Raw genomic sequence first — 23,057 nt, forward strand, 5'->3', positions numbered from 1 at the left:
ATTAAGTTTTCCAGAACACAACACTGATTTTTTTGAGTACATAGGAACAAGATTAATCTAAATTCATATCAAACACATCAAACATAAAGTTTTCTATTTGATTAGGTTATCCAGTCAGTTTCCACATAAAGCTCAAAGTATTGCTAACGTCACCAGAGATCTCAATGCAGGATCTTGGGAGAATTTATGCAACCTTCAAAATCAGACACTTCTTAAGAAGTAATTTCCTTTTGAAAAGTCAAGATGATTTTGGTCAAATTTTTATGATGTGGCTCCCAACTCAGAAAGACTACATCCCACATACGGATGTCACTATCCACTGATTTATCATTTCAAGATCATATAACATTTTCACTTGTACTTGAGAACTGATGCTATATTTCCTGTAACCTTACATTCTAATGAAAAAGGAGAGAATAGGTTCTAACATGTTAAAAAATAGGGGTTAATTTGCTCAAATTGCCCAAAGTGCTTTGTTTGATTATAATTATTTTATATCCTTTTTCAGGGCAATAAATATGGAATACCTACAGAGATCTCCAATAACCTGTTTTCAAATTCCATTAAGTGGTAACTGACATTATCTTACTTACAATACTGTACAATGACATGAGAGGGTTAAAGAGAACTAAGTTCTTTTGTGATTCTACTACTATCTCCTACACCAGAGGGTGGGCAAGAATTGAGGCTTGCAGGATCTATATTTAAATCACATATCTTCATAATTCTGACTTTAAGAAATGATATCTCCCAGCTTCTATGTTTATATGTGAAAACAAATATCTTGAATGGCTAGTTGTGAACTCACTTTCCCTCTTTTTGCCATTTAGCTTCCCCAGCTCATCCAGTTTTGGGAGATGCAAGAAAAAATGTCATGGGTAGAGGGCTCAATCCCCCAATCCTATGTGTCACAGGATTCTGCCATGGCACCAGGAAAAGCCACAACTCAACACTGCCTTGTGCTCCTCAACTGAATGCAAGAAATTTCAGAATAGCCAACATCTGCAGCACAATGTCGCTTTCAAGAATCTGTAGTGCTCCCATGCACAGAGATGGAGTTCATGGCAAATGGGTTACTGACTGCCAGGCTACTATGTTATTCGTTTCAACCAGATTCAACAAAGATATGAAAACACTACCAATACAGACCAAAGAAAAAAAGAGTAGCCCAAAAAGTTCCAGCAAGCAGACTAAATCTCCATGCTGGCCAGTGATTAGGAAAGGCTAGCTGCCACACTGCATACATGCAACACATGGGGAATTTTCAGAAAGCTCCTTTTCCATGGTACTGCAGGGCCTGCAAATTGCTGACCACATGCCATGCACAGTGAGAAGCACTTACAGACAGAGGTAGTGGCAACAGCAAGGCAGGGAGGTGAATGTGGGTTCCGCTTATACCTGAGAGAAGCAAAGAGGAGAGATGAACGCAAGCTGTGCAGAAAGGGGAGTGTTTGTGAAAAACAGATATCCTCCCCACCCTCACTCCTGGCATGACTCACCTCCCCGGCAAGCTTGAACGAAGAACATTTTGGGTTTATTTTGGAGATTAGGGCAGTTTGCATTATCAAAGAGCCTGAAAATCTCTTGCAGCTGTGAAAAAATGAGGTAAGAAAGCAGCTGTTAAAGCAAATTGTTAAATCTAGCACAAGCCATAAAATCCACCATTAATTATTTTTAATTTTGTCTGCCTTGTCATATTTTCTTTCCATTGCTGCAACTGGCACTGAGAAGATTTATACTGGAATGCAATTTTTTAAAAAATAAAGAGCCATTTTCAACATCACGGCAATATCTACCAAACCCAATTTTTTTGTTCATGGTATCACAACTTGAAAACTTTACCTAGCTAAAAATGTCACACTTTCCTGATAATACTTCTACAGGAAGAAAAGGATCCTTGTATATTTAATTACCTGAAGTAGCTTGCCATCTATGCCATAGATTCCACCCTCAATTCCATGAGAAAGAAGTGACACGATGCAAGAATCAACATTTCGGTGAGCTGGATGCTTTGAAAAAATTTCCAGTTCTTCCTTCATTTCCTGAAAATAGGAAATAACCAAAATAAACAATTCCTATAATTTCAATTACTTGCATTACGATTTAGAAGTCATTGACTGTGTTCTAAGAAATGAAAAAATAAAATAAAGAACACTTTTGCTTTTGAACCCATGATCATAATATACATGTTTGTGAAAGTGAGGGGGGGGGGAGGGATAGCCAAGAGAGAGAATATAATTAGGAGCAAAGCTAAAAACAAATTATTATTATTAGTGGAAAGGACACTAAGGAAGGCTGTTTTGACAATAAGGAAGGCAGCTGGCAATTAAACAGCCTTCCTATCCACAAATATATCAATGGATTCAACCATCCACAGCTTGAAAATATTAAAAATAAACCTCCAAAAAGGAACTCTTGATTTTGCAATTTTATAGAAGGGATGCCATTTTAATGTTGCCACTAGATATAATGGGGCTTGAGCATACAAATGCTTTGTATCCACATGGGGTCCTGGTACCAAATTCAGGAGATACCAAGAGCCCAATGTAATTCTTTCAGCTCCATATTATCCCATCTCTCTAACTCAGGGTCCTCAAACTTTTGAAGCAGAGGGCCGGTCCACAATCCTTCAGACTGTTGTGGGGCCAAATTATCATTTGAAAAAAAAATACAAATTCCTATGCATACTGCACATGTCTTATTTGTAGTGAAACAACAACAACAACAACAACGAAAGAACAATACAATATTTAAAAATGAAAACAATTTTAACCAACATAAACCTATCAGGATTTCAATGGAAAGTGTGGGCCTGCTACTGGCCAATGAAATAGTCAAGTTAATTAGGATTGTTGTTGTTGTGTGACTTCAAGTCATTTCAGACTTTGGCCGAGCCTAAGTCTAAAATTAATTATTTATTTACTGCATTTATTTACTACATTTATATCCCACCCTTCTCACCCTGAAGGGGACTCAGAGAAGCTATATGTACATACAATATATTATATTATTAGCATAGCACAATATTAGCATTATATAATTCTATATTGAACGATACCACTATACTATTACATGTTATATAATATACTAGCTGTGCCTGGCCACACGTTGCTGTGGCGTTGTCTGGTGGTGTTGGTGAGAAATTGTTGAGGTAGTGGTGGTATTGAATGTCTGTTGTATGGTTGTCTTTATGTTTAGTATGCACACTGAAGTGGATTATATGGCAGTGTGGAGTCAAGATAATCCAGTTCAAAGCAGATAATATAAGATTCTAAATGGGTTATATAGCTGTGTGGAAGGGCCTTGAGTCTACACTGCCATATAATCCAGTTAAAATCTGATAATCTGTGGAAGAGGCCTAAGTGAGGCCTAACTGTGCCTGTCCCCTGGGCTGAGTAGGTTGCTAGGAGACCAAGTGGGCAGAGCTTAGCCTTCAAACTGGCAGTAATTGGATAAAAACTATTATTCCTCTCCCTGTAATTAGGACTTTATTTTTCTTTTCTTTTTGTTGTATCAACCTAGAGCCGTGAATGATGGGTTGTGTTGTCAAATTTCGAGGTTGGAGGGCCTGTAGTTTTGTTGTTTTGTCCGCTGCCCTGATGCCATTACTCTTTTATATATATAAATATAATATATAATGTATAATTAATATTATTATATGGTATTATTATTAGTATTATATTGTATAACATAATATTATTATCAATATTATATGTATATACAATATATTATATTATTAAAACTAATACAAAAATATTATATTATAAAACTGAGGATGGGGGCCAGGTAAATGACCTTGGAGGGCCTTAGTTTGGGGACCCCTGCTCTAACTCATACTCAGTCTATAGTACAACTGCTGAAGTACAACTTATTGGATATTTAATAACAAGTAGGATATGCTGTCAATCTATATGGTGCATTATGAAGGTGGTAACAAGTTAACTATTTTGTGGCACCTGGAAAATACAAGTTTCCAGAAATAATCTGGGAATGTAACAATTAGGAATAAAGAAGGCTTTCTAAAATCAAAATCAGCTAGACTGACAGAATCATGTGAATCAATTTGCAGTAATATTAAACTGTATTATGAAACTGGTTCTACCCTAGAAGTTCTACAGTACATGCATGCAGAATTTCAATGGGGAATCAGTCTCTATTGCAGGCCAAGTCCCAGGTACCAGACAACCACACCTCCTCCAATCCCCCCCCCCCCCACACACACACACAACCTCCCCAATATATTCTGGGGCAATTTTCTAATACACATAGTTGTCAAATTGTCTCCAGGCTTACCTGTGCAGTCCGATCTTGTCGAACAACCACTTGGTACCCAAGGTGTTTGAAGAGCATGTGCAGGGCAGTATTGTCAACATCTCCACCAGAACGGAAATCCAGATCCGTCTCTTTGTTGAAATGAATGTTGCTAAGTATAAGTGCTAGGCCTCTTGGTTGTGATTTCAACTTGTATGCCTATGAAAGACAGTTAAATAATCCCATTTCCCTTTATGTATGTTAAACAAGAACATCGTAAGATATAAATATTTAGCAGCCAAAATGCTAGTGTACTTAGACCATCAGTATTATTTGCCTTGTTTTAGTGTTAGCCGCTTTGGGTCTCTTTTAAGGGATAAAGTGGGGCAGAAATAACAATAACAACAACAACAACAACAAACACAAAGATGACAGTCACAGACAACTTCCACCCAAAGGGAAACATACTAATAAAGGGTTATTCCATCCACACTCCAGTCACATAAAAGAAGATATGATAATAACAGCACTCTGGAGAACTGCAATTTGCTAATCACTGATACATAGCAGTGCCATATTCCAAATGCAACGTTTCTTTAAAAAGCTTTAAATTGTTGACTAAGAAATGAAAGTAATATTCTAGCCTAATGGTAGCATCATATTTGGCCTAAGCCAAGAGAAAATGGGCAAAACATTAAAATCAAATGGCTGGAATATTTCTCATGGCATTACTTTCAGAACTGATCATGGGCAATGGAAGTTTTCCATATTTCTTCCACTGAAGAAGTATAAGAGAACTTGCCTAGGCTAGGCAAAGGAAGAACTAAAAATCCCAACTATGCTATAAAAATATAAATATTACATGATTTCTGTCTGGCCTAGGTGGGTGATTGTGAAAAGTTTATCTTCTGCAGAGAAAATATATGTAGCTTTAGAAGGAAATACAGCTTTCAAAAGGTAGAAATATGCATGAAAAAATCTTTATTGATGTCATTATCTCCATTACTCAGTCTGGGTTTTCAGAATTATGTGTCTGCCCAGGCTTTTATGATCGTGTGAGAAAGAAAAACATGTTCTTCTGAGCCAACACATCTTTCACACAGCTTGTTTATAAATTGTTTTTCTGCAGACCACAAATAAAACATGTTATACTTGCTGGAAGTGGAGAGGAACGATCTCTCAATATCCACCCTTTAGGCTTCTTACCAGCTGCTCATGAGTACGATAGAATTCTGGTGTGCATGGCATCACTTGAGGATAGTGGGGTCCATCTCCATCATCCAGAGAATGCTCCATTGGCTCTGCCGAAGATATAAATTAGCAACTGATATGCAAATGGCAGTAGATCACACACAGTATCTATGTAGCTTTAAATCTAGCACTTACAAAATTTTGGAGATATGAGCTTCTGACTCAAATTAATCTTTATCCAATGAGTATATTGATTATATACTTTATTTAAGAGCAAATAAATAAGAGCTTCAATGAGGGGGCATCTGTCAAGTATTTGCTAAACAGAAAGAATGGAAGATGCCAATAAAATCTGAAGAACGTATGAGTAGTCCAAAACCTCTGCCCCACAATAAAACTATCTTGTTTGATGTCCCAGGTTACACAAAAAGACATGCTATGTGAATGTGAAAAAACTGTGAATCTTTTTCCAGAGATTTAGCAAATTATTCTTGGTAAAGATCAGATGCCACTGTAGTAGAGGGAAAGGAGGCTGAAAACTGAGCATGAGGGCTTTTCTTCAATGTAAAAGCAAGACTTTATTGTTGAAAAAGCATGCAGAAAATATGAAATATTTTCTTAATTTAGAATAATGCAGTTTTCAAACATTTTGGAGGCCCAAATGTACTAAAGTTGCAGCAAAAACAAAAAAAGCATTTTATAGCATCTGAAATACAAATAAGTTTTATTTATAATCTAGTCAACCTATTCAAGGAATGGCTATAGTTAATATACATGTAAAATTCTTATTCTTTTGGTTGCTCCAGATTCTTCTGTTTTTAGAAGTTTGTGAAACAAACTATGTTTGAAAATAAACACATCAAATCAAACAGTATATTCAGGATAATGAAACAGAGCCACTTCTAATTTTATGATAATTTTTGTATTATAACTATTTTTATTAGATGAGGTAACTGAGGCTCCTGTCTGTCAGATTTTGTGGGATTCGTTTTGGCTTGTTCAACCTGACGACGTGGACAAGATCCTGGGAGCTGTGAGAGCAACCACTTGTGCTCTGGACCCTTGCCCTTCCTGGCTAGTTAAACTGGCCAGAGGTGGGTTAATAGAGTGGTTTGTGACTATTATAAACACCTTGTTGGTCCAAGGGAAATTTCCACCATGCCTTAAACAGGTGATTGTAAGACCAATATTGAAAAATACATTCCTTGACTTTACCATCTTAAAACAATTATAGACCAATCTCTAACCTCCTTTTTTTTGGGCAAGATGCTAGAGCGGGTGGTTGCTTCTCAGCTCCAGGGATTCCTAGATGACACCAACTTCCTAGACCAATCGCAGTCTGGCTTCAGACCTGGGCACAGTACCAAGACAGCTTTGGTCGCCTTGGTGGATGACCTCTGCAGGGAACTAGACAGAGGGAGTGTTACCCTACCGGTTCTCTTGGACATCTCAGCAGCTTTCGATACCATCGACCATGGTATCCTTCTGGGACGGCTCTCTGGGATGGGCTTTGGGGGCATGGTTTGCTGTGGCTCCAGTCCTTCCTGGAGGGCTGCTCTCAGCTGGTGAAGCTGGGGGGCACTTGCTCGGACCCCTGGCCATTGACCTGTGGGGTCCCGCAAGGTTCCATTTTGTCCCCCATGCTTTTTAACATCTACATGAAACCGCTGGGAGAGGTCATCCGGAGTTTTGGAGTTCGGTGCCATCTCTACGCGGATGACACTCAACTCCACTACTCTTCTCCAACGAAATCCAAGAAAGCCCTTAGGATTCTGGACCAGTGCCTGGCCGCTGTGATGGGCTGGATGAGGGCAAACAAGCTGAAGTTAAATCCTGACAAAAGTCCTCCAGGTCAGTCAAACGTCTGACCCGGGTATAGGGTGGCAACCTGTTCTCAACGGGGTCACACTCCGTAGAGTACAGTCTGGGGGTCCTCCTGGATTCAGCGCTGACACTTGATACTCAGGTGTCGGCAGTGTCCAGGAGGGCCTTTGCACAACTAAAACTTGTGCACCAGCTGCGACCGTACCTCGGGAAGTCTGATCTGGCCATGGTGGTCCATGCATTGGTTACCTCTAGATTGGACTATTGCAATGTGCGCTACGTGGAGCTGCCTTTGAAGACAGCCTGGAAGCTTCAATTGGTCCAACACTCAGTAGCCAGGCTACTAACTGGAGCAAACTACAGGGGGTGGTCAATCCCCTTTTTAAAGGAGCTCCATTGGCTGCCATCCGCTTAGCCAGTGTTCTGGATTATCCAATGCAGTCTGCCTTTTAGTAGTCAATGTTTTTGTAGTCAATGTTTTAAATTCATTGTGATATTTTGGTGCGAAATTTGTAAATACAGTAATTACAACATAGCATTATTGAGCATTGAACTACTTTTTCTGTCAAATTTGTTGTATAACTTGATGTTTGGTGCTTAATTGTATAATCATTACCTAATTTGATATTTAATCAGCTTTTCCTGAATCCCTTCTTATTATCCAACATATTCACTTATCCAACGTTCTGCCGGCCTGTTTATGTTGGATAAGTGAGACTCTACTGTATATTTATAATCTTATATTATCTACTTAGAACTGGATTATATTAGGCCCCTTCTACACAGCTGTATAAAATGCACACTGGAGTGAATTATCTGGCAGTGTGGACTCAAGATAATCCAGTTCAAAGCAGATAATATAAGATTATAAATGGGTAATATAGCTGTGTGGAAGGGTCTTGAGTCTACACTGCCATATAACCCAGTTAAAATCAGATAATCTGTATCTTATATGCAGTGTGGAAGAGGCCAGAGGCCTAACTGTGCCTGTACCCTGGGCTGAGTTGGTTGCTAGGAGACCAGTGGGCAGAGTTTAGCTTTGTAACTGGAAGCAATTGGATAAAAACAATTATTCCTCTCCCTCTAATTAGGACTTTTTGTTGTATGAACGTAGAGGCATGGATGAGGGGTTGTGTTGCCAAGTTTAGTGTTTCTGGGATGTGTAGTTTTGTTGTTTTGTTCTAGGCTGAATTTTTTTATCCTTTTATATATATAGATTAAACCTGGATAAAACAAGGTTCTGTTTTGCAATACTGTTCCACTTTATTTATTTACTTACTATATTTTTACCCCGCTCTTCTCACCCCGAAGGGAACTCAGGACGGCTTACAGTTTGGCCATTTCAGTACCACATTGCAAATATGCAGTGTATAAATATAATACAATAGAATACAAATCAAAACATATTTAACATAAAATACAAGACAAAAATCACACAAAGCATAATAATGCCCAGAAATAAGATATAAATAAATATTAAGAATTAAAAACATTTAAAACCAATTATAATTATTCTGGAGACTCATCAATTAAATAGTATATTTCGCTAAACTCAATCATCAGTGATAAACATGAGCCAGTGAGAAAATTAAGAGAAGTCTTCACAAAATAAATTTTAATAATAATAATAATAATAATAATAATAATAATAATAATAATAATAAAAAAAGCTCTAACAAGGGTCTCTTGTTTTTACCTATTAACATTTTTTAAACAACCCCCCTTGGTAGTTAAGTCTAAAAAGAAATACTTTCTTTTCCTAATACCCTGAGCAAAACTGACCTTTAAAAACCGCATAATTTTTTAAAAGACATGAACTGACACAATCACATTCTACATAAAACTTACCAGGATTCCGACGAGGCCATTTTTGCAAGATACCTGATTCAGAAACAGGAAAGGACAGATGTTCCTCACAGCTGTGACTCAACTGAGAGTGAATATAAAGGATGACAAAAATCACCAACCACAATTCTTCAACAAGACATCAACTATGGAGAATCTAACGGTTGGAGAAGAATTGAGTTGGCCTACTTAATAGCTAAACACATACGCATATGTGTTTGCACAATCAGACTATAGAAGAATGAGTGTATGAACCTTGTGTTTCCTTAACATTGTTTTCAGTGCAAATGCTTCAATTTTCCATTGTAGTTTGACAAAACACTGGAGTTTTTTTGCTTTGAGTATTTAAAAAATAATTTTGTTATCTTATTTCTATAAACTTGCTTGCCCAGAATGGACAAGGGAATACAAATTCTGAATTAACATTTTAAAGAACTGCTAGTTCCAAATAAATAATACACATTTATAACAAAAGAAGCTAGATGAGCAAGATAAATATTTTTTCATCCACAGAAAAGACTAGATTGTACAACCATATCAATCAATTCATATGATTGATATTCTCCATTCTTAATATCTGAAATTTGGAATGCACTTCTAACCATGGTCTGGCACCATTACACTTATCTGCTGAGGTGTATTAGAATAACTAGAAGTCTTGAAAACCTCCAATAGTCATCCAGACTGACTGATATAACCTTGACAATGTAACATATTTATAAAAAGATTCTGAATAACAATGGGCCAAGGACAGAACTCTATAACACCCCATTTTTCACATCTCTCTAGAATGATGTGAAGGGCACTTTTTGTAGTCATTCTGTCAACCAGCTAAAAACCCAACAAACTACAACACAATCTAACCTATATTTGACCAATGTCTCCACAAGAATACCATCATAGATCTTGTCAGAAATCAAGATACACAATATTCACAATATCCCCATGATCACAGCTTGTAATGCTATAAAAAAGCAATCTAATATGGCTTGTTTTTGAGAAACCGAAGCTGTTGCAGAAGTAAATTGCAGCATTTACTTCTAGACGTTCACAGACTGACTATTTAATGATCCATTTTCAAATCTTTCCTAATACTGGCACCAAGTTGACCAATTGGTAGTTGTCTACCTCTTCTCTCTCTCTCTCTCTCTCTCTCTCTCTCTCTCCCCCCCCCCCCGGTATATTCTTTTAGGATGACAGGTTGTAATTCATCCAGTGGGAGATACTTGAATTCATTTAAAGGACCGACATACTCCTGTGCCATTGCTCTATGTATCTTGTGCTGCAGTGTTCTTACTGTATCATTTTTTCTGTATTCAAAAGGTCTGGTTACTGTTTGACTTCTTCGCAGAAAAAAAAACCAAAGCAGGTGTTGAGGAGGTTTGCTTTCTGTCATCCATTATCATTTCATAATCTCCACAAAAACTACCACTGACATGTTGCTCTTGCTTCAAAAATAACAAAAAAAAACTTTTAAAAGACTGTTATACTCTCTTGCAAGCTTGAGCTCATTTTGAGCTTAAGTGCTGTCTTGCAAATATTACTACTTAGTTGTTCTCCATTTTTAAACCATTCAAAATCTCGTTATTCATCCACTCCGGTTTCCTCAGATGCCTCCCATGTTTTTCTCAATAGGATTGTTTGCCATTGTGCCAGTTTTAAGATATTCCCATATATTATGTACCGCCTTCTCCCTGAATGTTTTTGAACATGGGCTCAAACCAAGTAATTCTTTATATTTACCATGAATCCAAAATAAGCATTTGTCTATACTGTGCTTTCCTTTTCCTCTGTATAAAGAATTCCAGGAAGAAATTGTCACTTTCAATCAAGGTCAATGTTGCTGACCAATTCTTCCTTGTAAGGTGAAAGTCAGATCCAAGATAGTTGACCATCTTGCTGCTGCTTCTACCATTTTAAGAGTGAAAATGACAGCAAGACAAATGAAGAATTTGTTGGATCTTGGCAAAATGATTCCTTGATCTTGAACAGGTGTTGGAATATATGAAATCCTCTATTGATAGTATTGCTCTCCTTTTAAAATGTTTGGTAATCTGCTTTAAAGCATCGTCCAAATCTTCAATTTGGATTGGAGGTGTACTGCACAGTCCCAGTCATGCCAGTATTTCACTCTCCTGTAATTTTAACCAAGTTCATCTCAACCTGCCTTGCATATTCCAAGCCACAGATCTCTTCACAGGGAAAATATACTTAACATATCAATGCTACTTCCCTCCCCTTGAAGTTTCATCTATGTTGTTTAAACAGGTTTCTCCTTCAATTATTTTCTATATTCTGTCCCTAAGTGTATAGACATCTGAAAGCAAGGGTCAAACAGCTACTTCCTTATTCTTTCTTATCCTCCTCTCACTACCACCCATGGATGAGTTCGAATCCATCATGTTCATAGAAAACCGCTCATTTTAAAATGTCTATGACTATTTGCTACACTTGGAAAGCTAGTATCTTTTCGTGAAAACTAAGTGTTAAGCCTTTGTCATGTCACATTAGATTTCTGCATGTAGATATTTAACGTCGTCATAAAAAGGCTACGTAAAGGGAGATGTGCATTCTGAGGTGGTACAATCACATGATGAAACAATAAAAAATCAATCAAATTCACTAAACTTTCCCACTAAATCTTAATCTTTTTTACCTTTGCAATCCCATTGCAATGCCTGGAGACAGAACGTAGAAGCATTTCCTCCAAGTGAGGCTGTTTGGTTTCTCTTAAAGCTTCACAGAAGGCTGAGAAGGCTTTGGGACCCCTCTTAGGAAGAAGGTTCAGGAATTCGATGTTTTGGCTAAAATTCCCAGCCTTGGCCTGAATCAATTCAGAAAATATACATAGAATTCAAAAGAATACCAAATTCTTTCCTTCACAATGTAATCTTTGTCTACTCTACAAACAACATATATAAGTCTTCTATGAAAATGCAAAGGAAATGTTAAATTCAGTGTGACAGGATGTCTAATCCAAAAAGCAGCTGAACAAGCAAAACATAAAATAAATTACATACATACAAGCAGATGTATATATAAATGCCTGAAGAAGATGGCATCCTCTTTGTTTGGAAATGAAAATATAATACCTCTCGCCAACATTCTGCAATATTACAATTTATTTTTATGACTGTAGAACCATTGAGAAGGAAATTATAGAATTACCTCCAGTGATTTAAGAGTCGTCATACTTTTGATGCAACCACTTGCATCTGTCCCTACTGAGATAAAAAGAACTATAGGGATTCTTGAATCAATCTACTGGATTATTTATGTTAGCTTAGGCTATTATAGTTCTAACCTTTAACTAACCAAGATCTCCATTATCTTTCTGCAATTAATTTTCTAACAGCTGGAAGTGCATTCCTATTCATCCTGGGGATGATCTCACTGAGACTGGTTGTATTGCCCCCTCTTCAAGAACTCTCAAAATCTGGGGGTAGGTGAATGAAAAGGGGTCAAGAAAGACTCAGCAGGGATTAAATATAGAAGCCTCTACTGCAGTCACATGATCTTTTTCCTTGTTTGGGCAGTAAGAGATAGATTGCAATTTCTGGATAGCTTCTTCTCTGCTTACAGATAATATTTCTGTCAGATTTCAGAGGTATGTGAGCAGATCCATTCATGAGACTGCATTCTATTTATTCTGTGTCAACCTATATATCTAACTACAAACACATTTTCTATTGGCAATAACTGAGGGCATTTTTTTAAAAATTCATTTTCAATGCCATATACAATTTTATGTATATTTGTTAACCATCCAGTTATCTAGGTATATAATAATATTCAAAATACATGTATGTATGCATTTTCGAAAATGGCTCCCACATCCAGAGGGCTTTGTGACTCCCACCAAAGGTGGATCTGGGCCAAACTTGGCACACATATTCAACATGACCAACAGATAATACTGACAGGTTTCTGGGGAATGGTCTCTGGATGATGGGAGTCGTAGTTTACCAACAAAGAGCAGTCTGGATCCAACAGACAATGGATCCAAACCAAACTTGGCACACAAGAAAGAAGATGGGAGTTGTAGTTCACCACATCCTTATGCATTTTCTAATAGGAGGATTCATAAAAAACAAATATAAACTATTTCTTATAAATAGCCTAATAAAAGACCTAACCCAGGCATTGCTGGATACCTAAGCTAGTTTCATATAAAAACATAATAACTTTTCCTAATTGGTTTGCTTTAACACACTTCGTCACCGGGGCTCCATAATAAATCAATAAAAAATAAAATAAAACAGATCTTATTTTTACTGACTTGCATACCATAGTCATTTGAGGCAAACTGATTATTTGAAAATGAGGACCACCAACTTTCATCCAGATTACAAAGACTTTCCATGTGTTTCATATACATGCCTTTTTTACTTGCCACAACTGAATCTGCAAGATGCTAGCTACCTGTCTACATTAACTTATGAAATATAGTCAGCCCCCCATATCCACGGATTCAGCCATCCCCATCCTGAAAATATTCAAAAAGTAATTTTTAAAATCAAACTTTGATTCTACCATTTGATAAAAGGGACTCAATTTTACTATATCATTATATATCTTGGGACTGGAACCAAACTCCCAGATATCAAGGGTAAAAGGTAATGTTGTGCTACAGTATATACTGGATTCATTTGATTTAAAGAAATATTTTGGAACTTTAAGCAAAATAATGTATATTAAGTAGAAGACAGTTTTGGATACTTAAAAATTAATTCCAACTACAGTAGAGTCTCACTTATCCAACACTCGCTTATCCAATGCTCTGGATTATCCAACACATTTTTGTAGTCAATGTTTTCAATACATTGTGATATTTTGGTGCTAAATTCGTAAATACAGTAATTACTACATAGCATTACTGCATATGGAAGTACTTTTTATGTCAAGTTTGTTGTATAACATGACGTTTTGGTGCTTAATTTGTAAAATCATAACCTAATTTGATGTTTAATAGGCTTTTCTTTAATCCCTCCTTATTATCCAACATATTCGCTTATCCAACATTCTGCCGGCCCATTTATGTTGGATAAGTGAGCCTCTACTGTATTTATAAAACAACAAGTACCTGTATCATCTCCATCATTTCTTCAGTGATAACATCCTTTTCTATAAGATGTTCCATCAATTCCTTTAATACTAGTTGCTTTGCCAAGGACACGCGGTTCTTTTTCAGTGCCTCTTGATGACATTTCTGCATACCACAAACACCCAACATCCTGGAGATAAAGCAAATCACAATGCAAAGATGAAATTTACTCTCTACGTGCTCCATAATGTGTCGTGCTGTTTAAAATATAGAACACACAAAACAAAGATAAATATTTCAACATTTAGTTCATAACTTTTTTAAGGCTATAGTTCTACAAATATTTATGAAGACGTAACCTATCCCAGAGTTGTTGGGACTTTAGGACCAATATTATTGAATTAAGCATACAGCCTTGTGAAAGAAGTGATATCTATTATGAATTGGGGAATACATGGCCCTTCAGAAGTCGGACACGTCCCACGGGCACTAGCTTGCATAGTCAACAAATCTGATCTTAGAAATGGTAATACACTAAAAAACCGGGTGGATAACATTTCAACCTTCCTGGACAGACAGTAAGGGATTTGCAGGATTAAGTCACTGAACTATAAAATTACCAAGGAAAACTAATAAGAGAAACTGCTGGGTTGAATGATATTCACAAATTAAATTAAATATCAGAGGAATAAACAAAGACAATGGATACATGGCCTCCCATCCACCTGCAATTTGAGAGTATTTTTGAAAAATGCCAACAGGCATAACGTCATTTTGCCATTTTATATAAGGGATACTATTTTGCTATACAGTGTTCCCTCACTACTTCGCGGTTCACTTTTCGCGGATTCGCTGTTTCGCGGTTTTTAAATAAACTCTAAAAGACTATTATAAATCATAAAAAATTACAAATTACAGTCTAAGGAAGGGAGGAAGGAGAAACCAAAGGTAGAGAAAAGGAGCCCAAGTGGCAGAGAAGGAGGAGGAGGCGATTTATCAACACACGATTGGTTGATATAGACTTAAAACAGTGTATAACTACTAAAATAATGTGTAGATATTAAAATAAATATAGTGTCCCAACTTCGCGGATTTTCACTTATTGAGAGTGGTCCTGGAACCTAACCCCAGCGATAAGTGAGGGAACACTGTACTACCATATACAATGGGACTTGGGAATTATGGATTTTGATATCTTGGGGGAGGGGGTTACAGTAGTTCTGTACCTAAACCCCAGGAGACACCAAGGGCCCACTGCACACTAATACAAAACTCTTGGCTACTGTACATATAAAAGCAATGTTTTCTGGGAATTTTGAATCCAGGGAAACTGAATTTTGATAAACAGATTTATTGCTTTCCCACATCACCATGAACTGACTATTGTAAAGTTCTGAAGAACCTGGATCTCCACACAGCCATTAGAAAATTTAGGGGAAGGGACAACCCTTCAAACATGCACCTTTCTGATTCCTATTACGTTCTATCACATTCCCACAACTGTATAAATATGTTTAATGCCTGAAGACTTAACACCAGTAGCTACTCCACCTAAAGTAGTGGAGCTATATCAGGCATGGGCCAACTTTGGCCCTCCAGGTGTTTTGGACTTCAACTCCCACAATTTCTAACAACCAGTAGGCCTGATATAAATCCACTACTTTGGGTGGAGTAAGCTAGTGGTATTAAGTCTTCATGCCTGATTTATATTCAAGAAAGCTTATGTAAAAATAAAAACAGACTTTTTTCTCCTTCCTTCCTCCTTTTTTTGAAGCTATGTACACAATATAACACAATATAATACAGTACAGTTGTGTGCCTTCAATTTGCTTCCAACGTATGGCATTGCTTCATTTTTCTGGGATTGAGAGAGTTTAACTGCCTTAAGGTCACCTAGTGGGTTTCTATGGTCAAGCATGAATCCAGCCCTGGTTGTCAGAGTCATGGTCCAATACCCAAAATTCTGCACTAGACTGGCTCTTTATAGAATCCTAGAGTTGGGAGACACCAGAAAAGCCACCCAGTCCAAACTCCTGCCATGCAATCAAAGTACTCACAATGTTTGACCATTAACTAAACATGAGGAAAAACTTCTTGATGGTGAGAGCTGTCTGGCAGTTGAAAATGCTGCCTTGGTGAATCACCATCTAGACTGTTTGAAAATCTCCAGAGGGGATTTCACACAATGAAGTCCAAAACACTTGGAGGCCCACAGGTTATGCAGGCCTGCCTTAGAATCACATTGAGTTGGAAGAGACCCCAAAAGCCATCCAATCCAAACTCCTGCCATGCAGGAATCATAGAATCATAGAATAGTAGAGTTGGAAGAGACTTCATGGGCCATCCAGTCCAACCCCCTGCCAAGTAGCAGGAAATCACGTTCAAAGCACCCCCGACAGATGGCCATCCAGACTCTGCTTAAAAGCCTCCACCACAGTCCGGGGGAAAGAGTTCCATTGCCGAACAGCTCTCACAGTCAGGAAGTTCTTCCTGATGTTCAGGTGGAATCTCCTTTCCTGTAGTTTGATGCCATTGTTCCGCGTCCTAGTCTGCAGGGCAGCAGAAAACAAGCTTGCTCCCTCCTCCCTATGACTTCCCTTCACGTATTTGTACATGGCTATTCTATCTCCTCTCAGCCTTCTCTTCTGCAGGCTAAACATGCCCAGTTCTTTAAGCCGCTCCTCATGGGGCTTGTTCTCCAGACCCTTAATCATTTTAGTTGCTCTCCTCTGGACGCTTTCCAGCTTGTCAACATCTCCCTTCAATTGCGGTGCACAGTATTCCAGGTGTGGTCTGACCAAGGCAGAATAGAGGGGTAGCATGACTTCCCTGGATCTAGATGCTATACCCCTATTGATGCAGGCCAGAATCCCGTTGGCTTTTTTAGCAGTCGCATCACATTGTAGGCTCTTATTTAACTTGTTGTCCACGAGGACTCCAAGATCTTTTTCACACGTACTGCTGTCGAGCCAGGAGTCACCCATTCTGTATCTTTGCATTTCATTTTTTCTTGCATTTGTCCCTGTTGAACTTCCTTTTGTTAGTTTCAGCCCATCTCTCTAGTCTGTCAAGATCGTTTTGAATTCTGCTCCTATCTTCTGGAGTGTTAGCTATCCCTCCCAGTTTGGTGTCATCTGCAAACTTGATGATCATGCCTTCTAACCCTTCGTCTAAGTCGTTAATAAAGATGAACACACAATCAAGCACTCCCAATGTTTGACCATTAACTAAACATTATGGAAAACTTCCTGATGGTGAGAACTGTTTCGAAGTGGAAGATGCTGCCTCCATGTCTTGTGGATGGCCACCTGCCTCTGCTTGAAAGCCTTCAGAGAAGGAGATTTCAAACATTGAAGTCCAAAACACTTGGGAGGCCCACATGTTATGCAGGCCTGCCTTATAATTACATAGAGTTGGAAGAGACCCCAAAAGCCATCCAATCCAAACTCCTGCCATGCAGGAACACACAATCAAAGCACTTCCAATGTTTGATCATTAACTAAACATTAGGAAAAACTTCCTCATGATGAGAGCTGTTTGGCAGTGGAAGATGCTGCCTTGGAGTCTGGAGGATGACCATCTGCCTCTGCTTGACAACCTCCAGAGAAGATTTCACACACGGAAGTCCAAGGGCCCTTCCACACAGCCATATAACTCAGAATATCAAGGCAGAAAATCCCACAATATCTGCTTTGAACTGGTTTATCTGAGTCCACACTGGCATACATTCCAGTTCAAAACAGATAATGTGGGGTTTTATTCAGCTATGTGGAATAGGCCCAAAACACTTGGAGGCCCACAGGTTATGCAGACCTGCCTTAGAATAGTAGAGTTGGAAGAGATCAGAAAAGCCATCCAGTCCAAACTCTTGCCATGCAGGAACACACAATCAAAGCACTCCCAATGTTTGACCATTAACTAAACATCAGGAACAACTTTCTGATGGTGGGAGCTGCTTGGCAGTGGAAGATGCTGCCTTGGGAGTCTGGTGGATGACCTCCTGCCTCTGCTTGAAAACCTCCAGAGAAGGAGATTTCACACACTGAAGTTCAAAACTCCTAGGGGCTCACAGGTTATGCAGGCCTGTCTTAGAATAGTAGGGTTCAAAAAGATCAGAAAAGCCATCGAGTCCAAACTCTTGCCATGCAAGAACACATAATCAAAGCACTCCCAAAGTTTGACCATTAACAAAACATTAGGAAAAACTTCCTGATGGTGAAGAAGATTTCATGCATTGACATTCAAAACACCTGGAGGCCTACAGGTTATGCAGGCCTGCTTTAGAATTGTAGAGTTGGAACAGACCGCAAAAGCCATCAGTCAAAACTCCTACCATGCAAAAACACACAATCAAAGCACTCCGACAGATGACAAGGCGCGTCTGCTTAAAAACTTCCAGAGAAGTAGACTCCGCCATTCTCTGAGGCAGCCAATTCCACTGCCAAACAACTCACACCATCAGAAAGTTCTGCCTAATGTTTAGCTGGACTCTTTTCCTATAATTTATTTATTTATTTACAGCACTTTTACCCCACCTTTCTCAACCCTGGAGGGGACTCAAGGCGGCTTTACAACATAGGCAACAATTAAATGCCTTTAAAAACAGTGTGCAATAAAACAACCATTAAAATAAAATAAAATAAACAAAATTTAAGCAATTAAAAGCATTTAACCCAATACAACAGGGTAAATAATTGAATCCGTTTGCTCCACTGTGTCCAAGGACCCTTCCACACACCTATATAACATAGAATATCAAGGCAGATAATCCACAATATCTGCTTTGAATTGGGTTATCTGAGTCCATACTGCCATATAACACAGTTCAAAGCAGATCATGTGGGATTTTATACAGCTGTGTGGAAGGGGCCCTGGTCTCCAGAGAAGCAAAGAACAAGGCTGCCCCCTCCACAATGTGACATCCCTTCAAACATGGCTATCGTGTCCCCACTCAGCCTTCTTCCCGATAATAACAACATCAATAATAAAGCACAGCATACTTTTGGGTAATTACTGCAGAGTGTTCTCTGCGCTAGAATGGCAGGCAGGAAGGAAGGAAGAGTGGCTGAAGGAGGCCTTTAGGCATCCGCGCCTGCCAGGCCCTGCCAGGAAATACTGCCTTGTGGGTTCCCTTTTGCGGGGTTCCGTTCCACTCTGTCACCACCGCCACCCTTGTCATTTTCTGCCCGGAGGAAAAAGGAAGCAGCACCCACTCAATGGATTGTACCTGAGGCGTTTCGGGATGTCCTTGATGGCCTAGGCCCCTTAGGCGCGCGAGCTCCTCCCTCCCTTCCTCCCCCTCCCCTCGGGCTCGAGCCGTTTTCCCGCCTAAACTCCTCTGTTGCCAGTCGCCGACGAAAGTAAAGGGCGGGGGTGAGGACGGCGGTGGGTCACGTGGCCGCAACTACGCTATTTGTCTCTGCGCCTGCGCGAGAAGGAGACATTAAAAAAAAACTTCACCGCAGCCATTTTTTTTATTGACAAGAGCTTCCAGGATACGCCTAGGGGTTTTTTGTGTGTGTTGCGCGCATGCGCGGTTGTTTGCAAGAGGGGCTCAGCTTTTGTACTGCCCCCCTTCAAGCTTTCCGTAGATCTCGCAGAAAATGGTTTCATCAATAGTAAACTATATGATCCAGAATATCAAATCAGGTAATCTACATTATCTGCTCTGAACTGGATAATACGAGTCTACACTCCCATAAAATCCAGTTCCAAGCAGATAATCTAGCAGCGTAGAAGGGCTCGAATATTGCAGAGGGGCATTACTGACATAATAATAATAATAATAATGTGTTGTCGAACGCTTTCGTGTCCGGAATCGCTGGGTTGCTGTGAGTTTTGCGGGCTGTGTGGCCATGTTCCAGAAGCATTCTTTCCTGACGTTTCGCCTGCATCTATGGCAGGCATCCTCGGAGGTTGTGAGGTATATTAGAAACTAGGCAAGTGGGATTGATATATCTGTGGAATAATGTCCAGGGTGGGAAATAGAACCCTTGACTGTTGGAGGCAAGTGTGAATGGTGCAATTGATCACCTTGATTAGCATTGAAAAGCATTGCAGTTTCAAAGCCTGGCTGCTTCCTTCCTGGCAGAATCCTTTGTTGGGAAGTGTTAGCTGGCCCTGAAAATGAAAATGAACAAAATCTGGCTGTCAGTATTTAAAAAAAACTCTAAAATCAGGACAGCAAATAAAGAATAACACTTAAAAAAGGAAATTCTAGACAAAAAACAATCAGAACCAGCTAACACCTCCCATATATGTTTGTGTCTGTGTTACACTTTAAAAATGTACATGTTCTGGCTTACATTCAACAAGAACAATTCTACAGAACCTATCTAGCTTGTAACTTGGGGACTGCCTGTATATATACATATCCATTCATTCAGTTTATTTAGTTAGTTTGCTAAATTTGGTAATACAGTAGAGTCTCACTTATCCAAGCTAAACGGGCCGGCAGAAGCTTGGTTAAGCGAATATCTTGGATAATAAGGAGGGATTAAGAAAAAGCCTATTAAACATCAAATTAGGTTATGATTTTACAAATTAAGCACCAAAACTTCATGTTATACAACAAATTTGACAGAAAAAGTAGTTTGATGCGCAATAATGTTATGTTGTAATTACTGTATTTACGAATTTCGCACCAAAATATCACAATATATTGAAAACATTGACAACAAAAATGGCTTGGATTATCCAGAGGCTTGGATAAGCAGGGCTTGGATAAGTGAGACGCTACTGTATTTCATTTAATATTTCATTGTTAACTGTATGATACATTTTAATTGTGTTCATTACTTCTGACCATTATTAGAGTCATTAGAGACATGTGTCCCAATTATTTTATTTTTTATATTTAAATTTCTCACCTGTTATTTTGTGTTGCTTTATAAGTATATCCCAATGTTGTTATTGTTTATTATTTGAAGTGTTTTTTTATGTTATGTTTCTCAGGCATTGAATGTTTGCCAATCATTTGTTGTTTACCGCCCTGACTCCCTTTTGGAAGATAGGGCAATATACAAATAAAGTTATTATTATTATTATTATTATTATTATTATATTATTATTATTATTGTTTATTGTTTTGCCATTGCTTTCTTGATGGTCAGAACCTGCCCCTTACATACATTTGAAAGTTGCAAGTTCCCTGCAGTTGTTAATACTAGTTAGAGAAGAATCTGTACCAGTGGGACTTATGTTTTTACATGCCAAGTAACCAGACTGTTAGGATTTAAAAATTGATTTAGGCCTGAAACTGCTGTTTGAGGTCCTTTCTACACTGTCATATAAAATTCAGATTATCTGCTTTGAACAAGATTATATGGCAGTGTAGACTCATATAATCCAGGTCCAAGCAGATCATGTGGATTATCTGATTTGATAATCTGTATTACATGGCAGTGTAGAAGGGGCCTCAGTTCATCTCCCAATTAAAAAAGGAGTATTTTGGAAAGAAAGGCTGCCTTTGGATTGTGCTGTACATTTCACTTTCCAGAAGAGGGCATTATGTCCTTTCTCACAAAATGAAAAAAGTTGATTACTTAATATTTTTTAAAATCTGATAAGCATAGTCTAATTGTTTACTTAAATGGGAGTAGATGGTCAGTTTTAACTCATTTTTACTAAGGCTGGTATATTCAATCAATTATAATTGATTTATTAACTTAATATTACAGAAAGCCCTGATAATCTTCGGGGACAAATATCCCTTTTTATATGTCCAAAGTATGTCAGTCTCAGTTTAGTCATCTTAGGATTCCAGAAGAATTCAGGCTTTATTTCCTGTAGGGCCCATTCATTTGTCTTTTTAGTAATCCACCATATCCATACAAATCTTCCAGTAGCACATTCCAATTGGGTTTATTTTCTTCCCGTCAGCTTTCTTCACAGTCTTGCTTTCACAGCTATACACTGAAATGGGAAATACCATGACATGACCAATTCTAGCTTTGGTGTTCAGGGGAGGGGAGTATCCCAAAACAGAACAGAATTCTATGGCATTTTGCACACATGTAATCTTTATATTTCAGGATTGTGTCAAGTTTCTTATAGCTGCCCTTCCAAATCCCAGTCTTCTGAATTCTTGGCTGTTGTCTCACTTCTAATAATTAATGACTTAGCCAAGGCATTGAACGTTTTTTTTAAAAACTATTTCAATGTCTTCATTGCCTACTTTAGAACTATGTAAATTGTCTAGGGTAATTATTTTTATTTTCTTAATGTTCAAGTGTAAACCTGATTTTGCACTCTTTTCAGTACCAGTTTGCTATTTTCTGCCCCCTCGATGGATTGTCACCTTGCCATGGTGAGGGGGCTTGCGTGTTCCGATGAACCTGTGGGCACAACCACTGGAGTGATGCACTCCCAGGAGTGGCCGCAGGGGAGGTTCCAGACCAAGCACAATCCGAAGACCCAAAGACCTCAACGGCGGAGCAGGCGGAGGATAACATGGTACATGTTACAACGGCTGTGAAGGCAGAAGAAGGCTGCAACAGACTGAGAAGCCACTTTCGTTGTGTTAACCACACCACTGCTGGAACCTCACTCTGTGAAGACTGTGTGTTGACCGGCCGTGCACCGATCTCCACACATTAAAAAAAATCATGCACAGGCGTCTTCCAACAAAAATAAAAACAAACCTACAAAAGTCCCATGGCGATCAGCGAGTGGCGACGGGGGCAGGACTGTGAAATCTGGAAGCCCCTAGTCACAGACTGGCACATGGGCGGTGGATATGGACTCAGTCGTTCTACCTCAAGGACCGAGGCAGTTGAGTAGTCCGGCAGCTGTATCCATGACTGAGCAGCCCTTTTTAGGACCCCACACGGGGAAGGGGCTAGAAAAGGTGCCCTAAACATAGTCTGCCTCTCCTACCCTGACTGGACTGCCGCATCCAGAG

General features: G+C 38.8%; 1 protein-coding gene across 4 annotated transcripts in view; it reads right to left on the bottom strand.

Moving 5' to 3' along the window:
* The window catches only part of casp2 (caspase 2), a 35,589-nt gene extending 16,055 nt beyond the window's left edge, over positions 1-19,534 (bottom strand). For 2 of the 4 annotated variants that reach the window (XR_010003325.1, XM_062971750.1), the window contains exons 1-8: positions 19,383-19,534; positions 14,195-14,345; positions 11,768-11,935; positions 9,115-9,196; positions 5,458-5,552; positions 4,294-4,470; positions 1,914-2,042; positions 1,500-1,590 (exon numbers count right to left, since the gene is read on the bottom strand). Coding sequence is in view for 3 of the 4 variants with exons in the window: in XM_062971750.1 (XP_062827820.1) it covers positions 1,500-1,590; positions 1,914-2,042; positions 4,294-4,470; positions 5,458-5,552; positions 9,115-9,196; positions 11,768-11,935; positions 14,195-14,344 (892 nt within the window). In the remaining variant the exon portion in view is untranslated. Of the gene's footprint in view, positions 1-1,499; positions 1,591-1,913; positions 2,043-4,293; positions 4,471-5,457; positions 5,553-9,114; positions 9,197-11,767; positions 11,936-14,194; positions 14,346-19,155; positions 19,332-19,368 lie in introns of those variants that run through there. The other 2 variants (XM_062971752.1, XM_062971751.1) reach the window with 2 other exon arrangements.
* Between the last annotated feature and the right edge of the window lie 3,523 nt (positions 19,535-23,057).

Source organism: Anolis carolinensis, chromosome 2 (assembly GCF_035594765.1).
Source record: "Anolis carolinensis isolate JA03-04 chromosome 2, rAnoCar3.1.pri, whole genome shotgun sequence".
Taxonomy (NCBI): domain Eukaryota; kingdom Metazoa; phylum Chordata; class Lepidosauria; order Squamata; family Dactyloidae; genus Anolis; species Anolis carolinensis.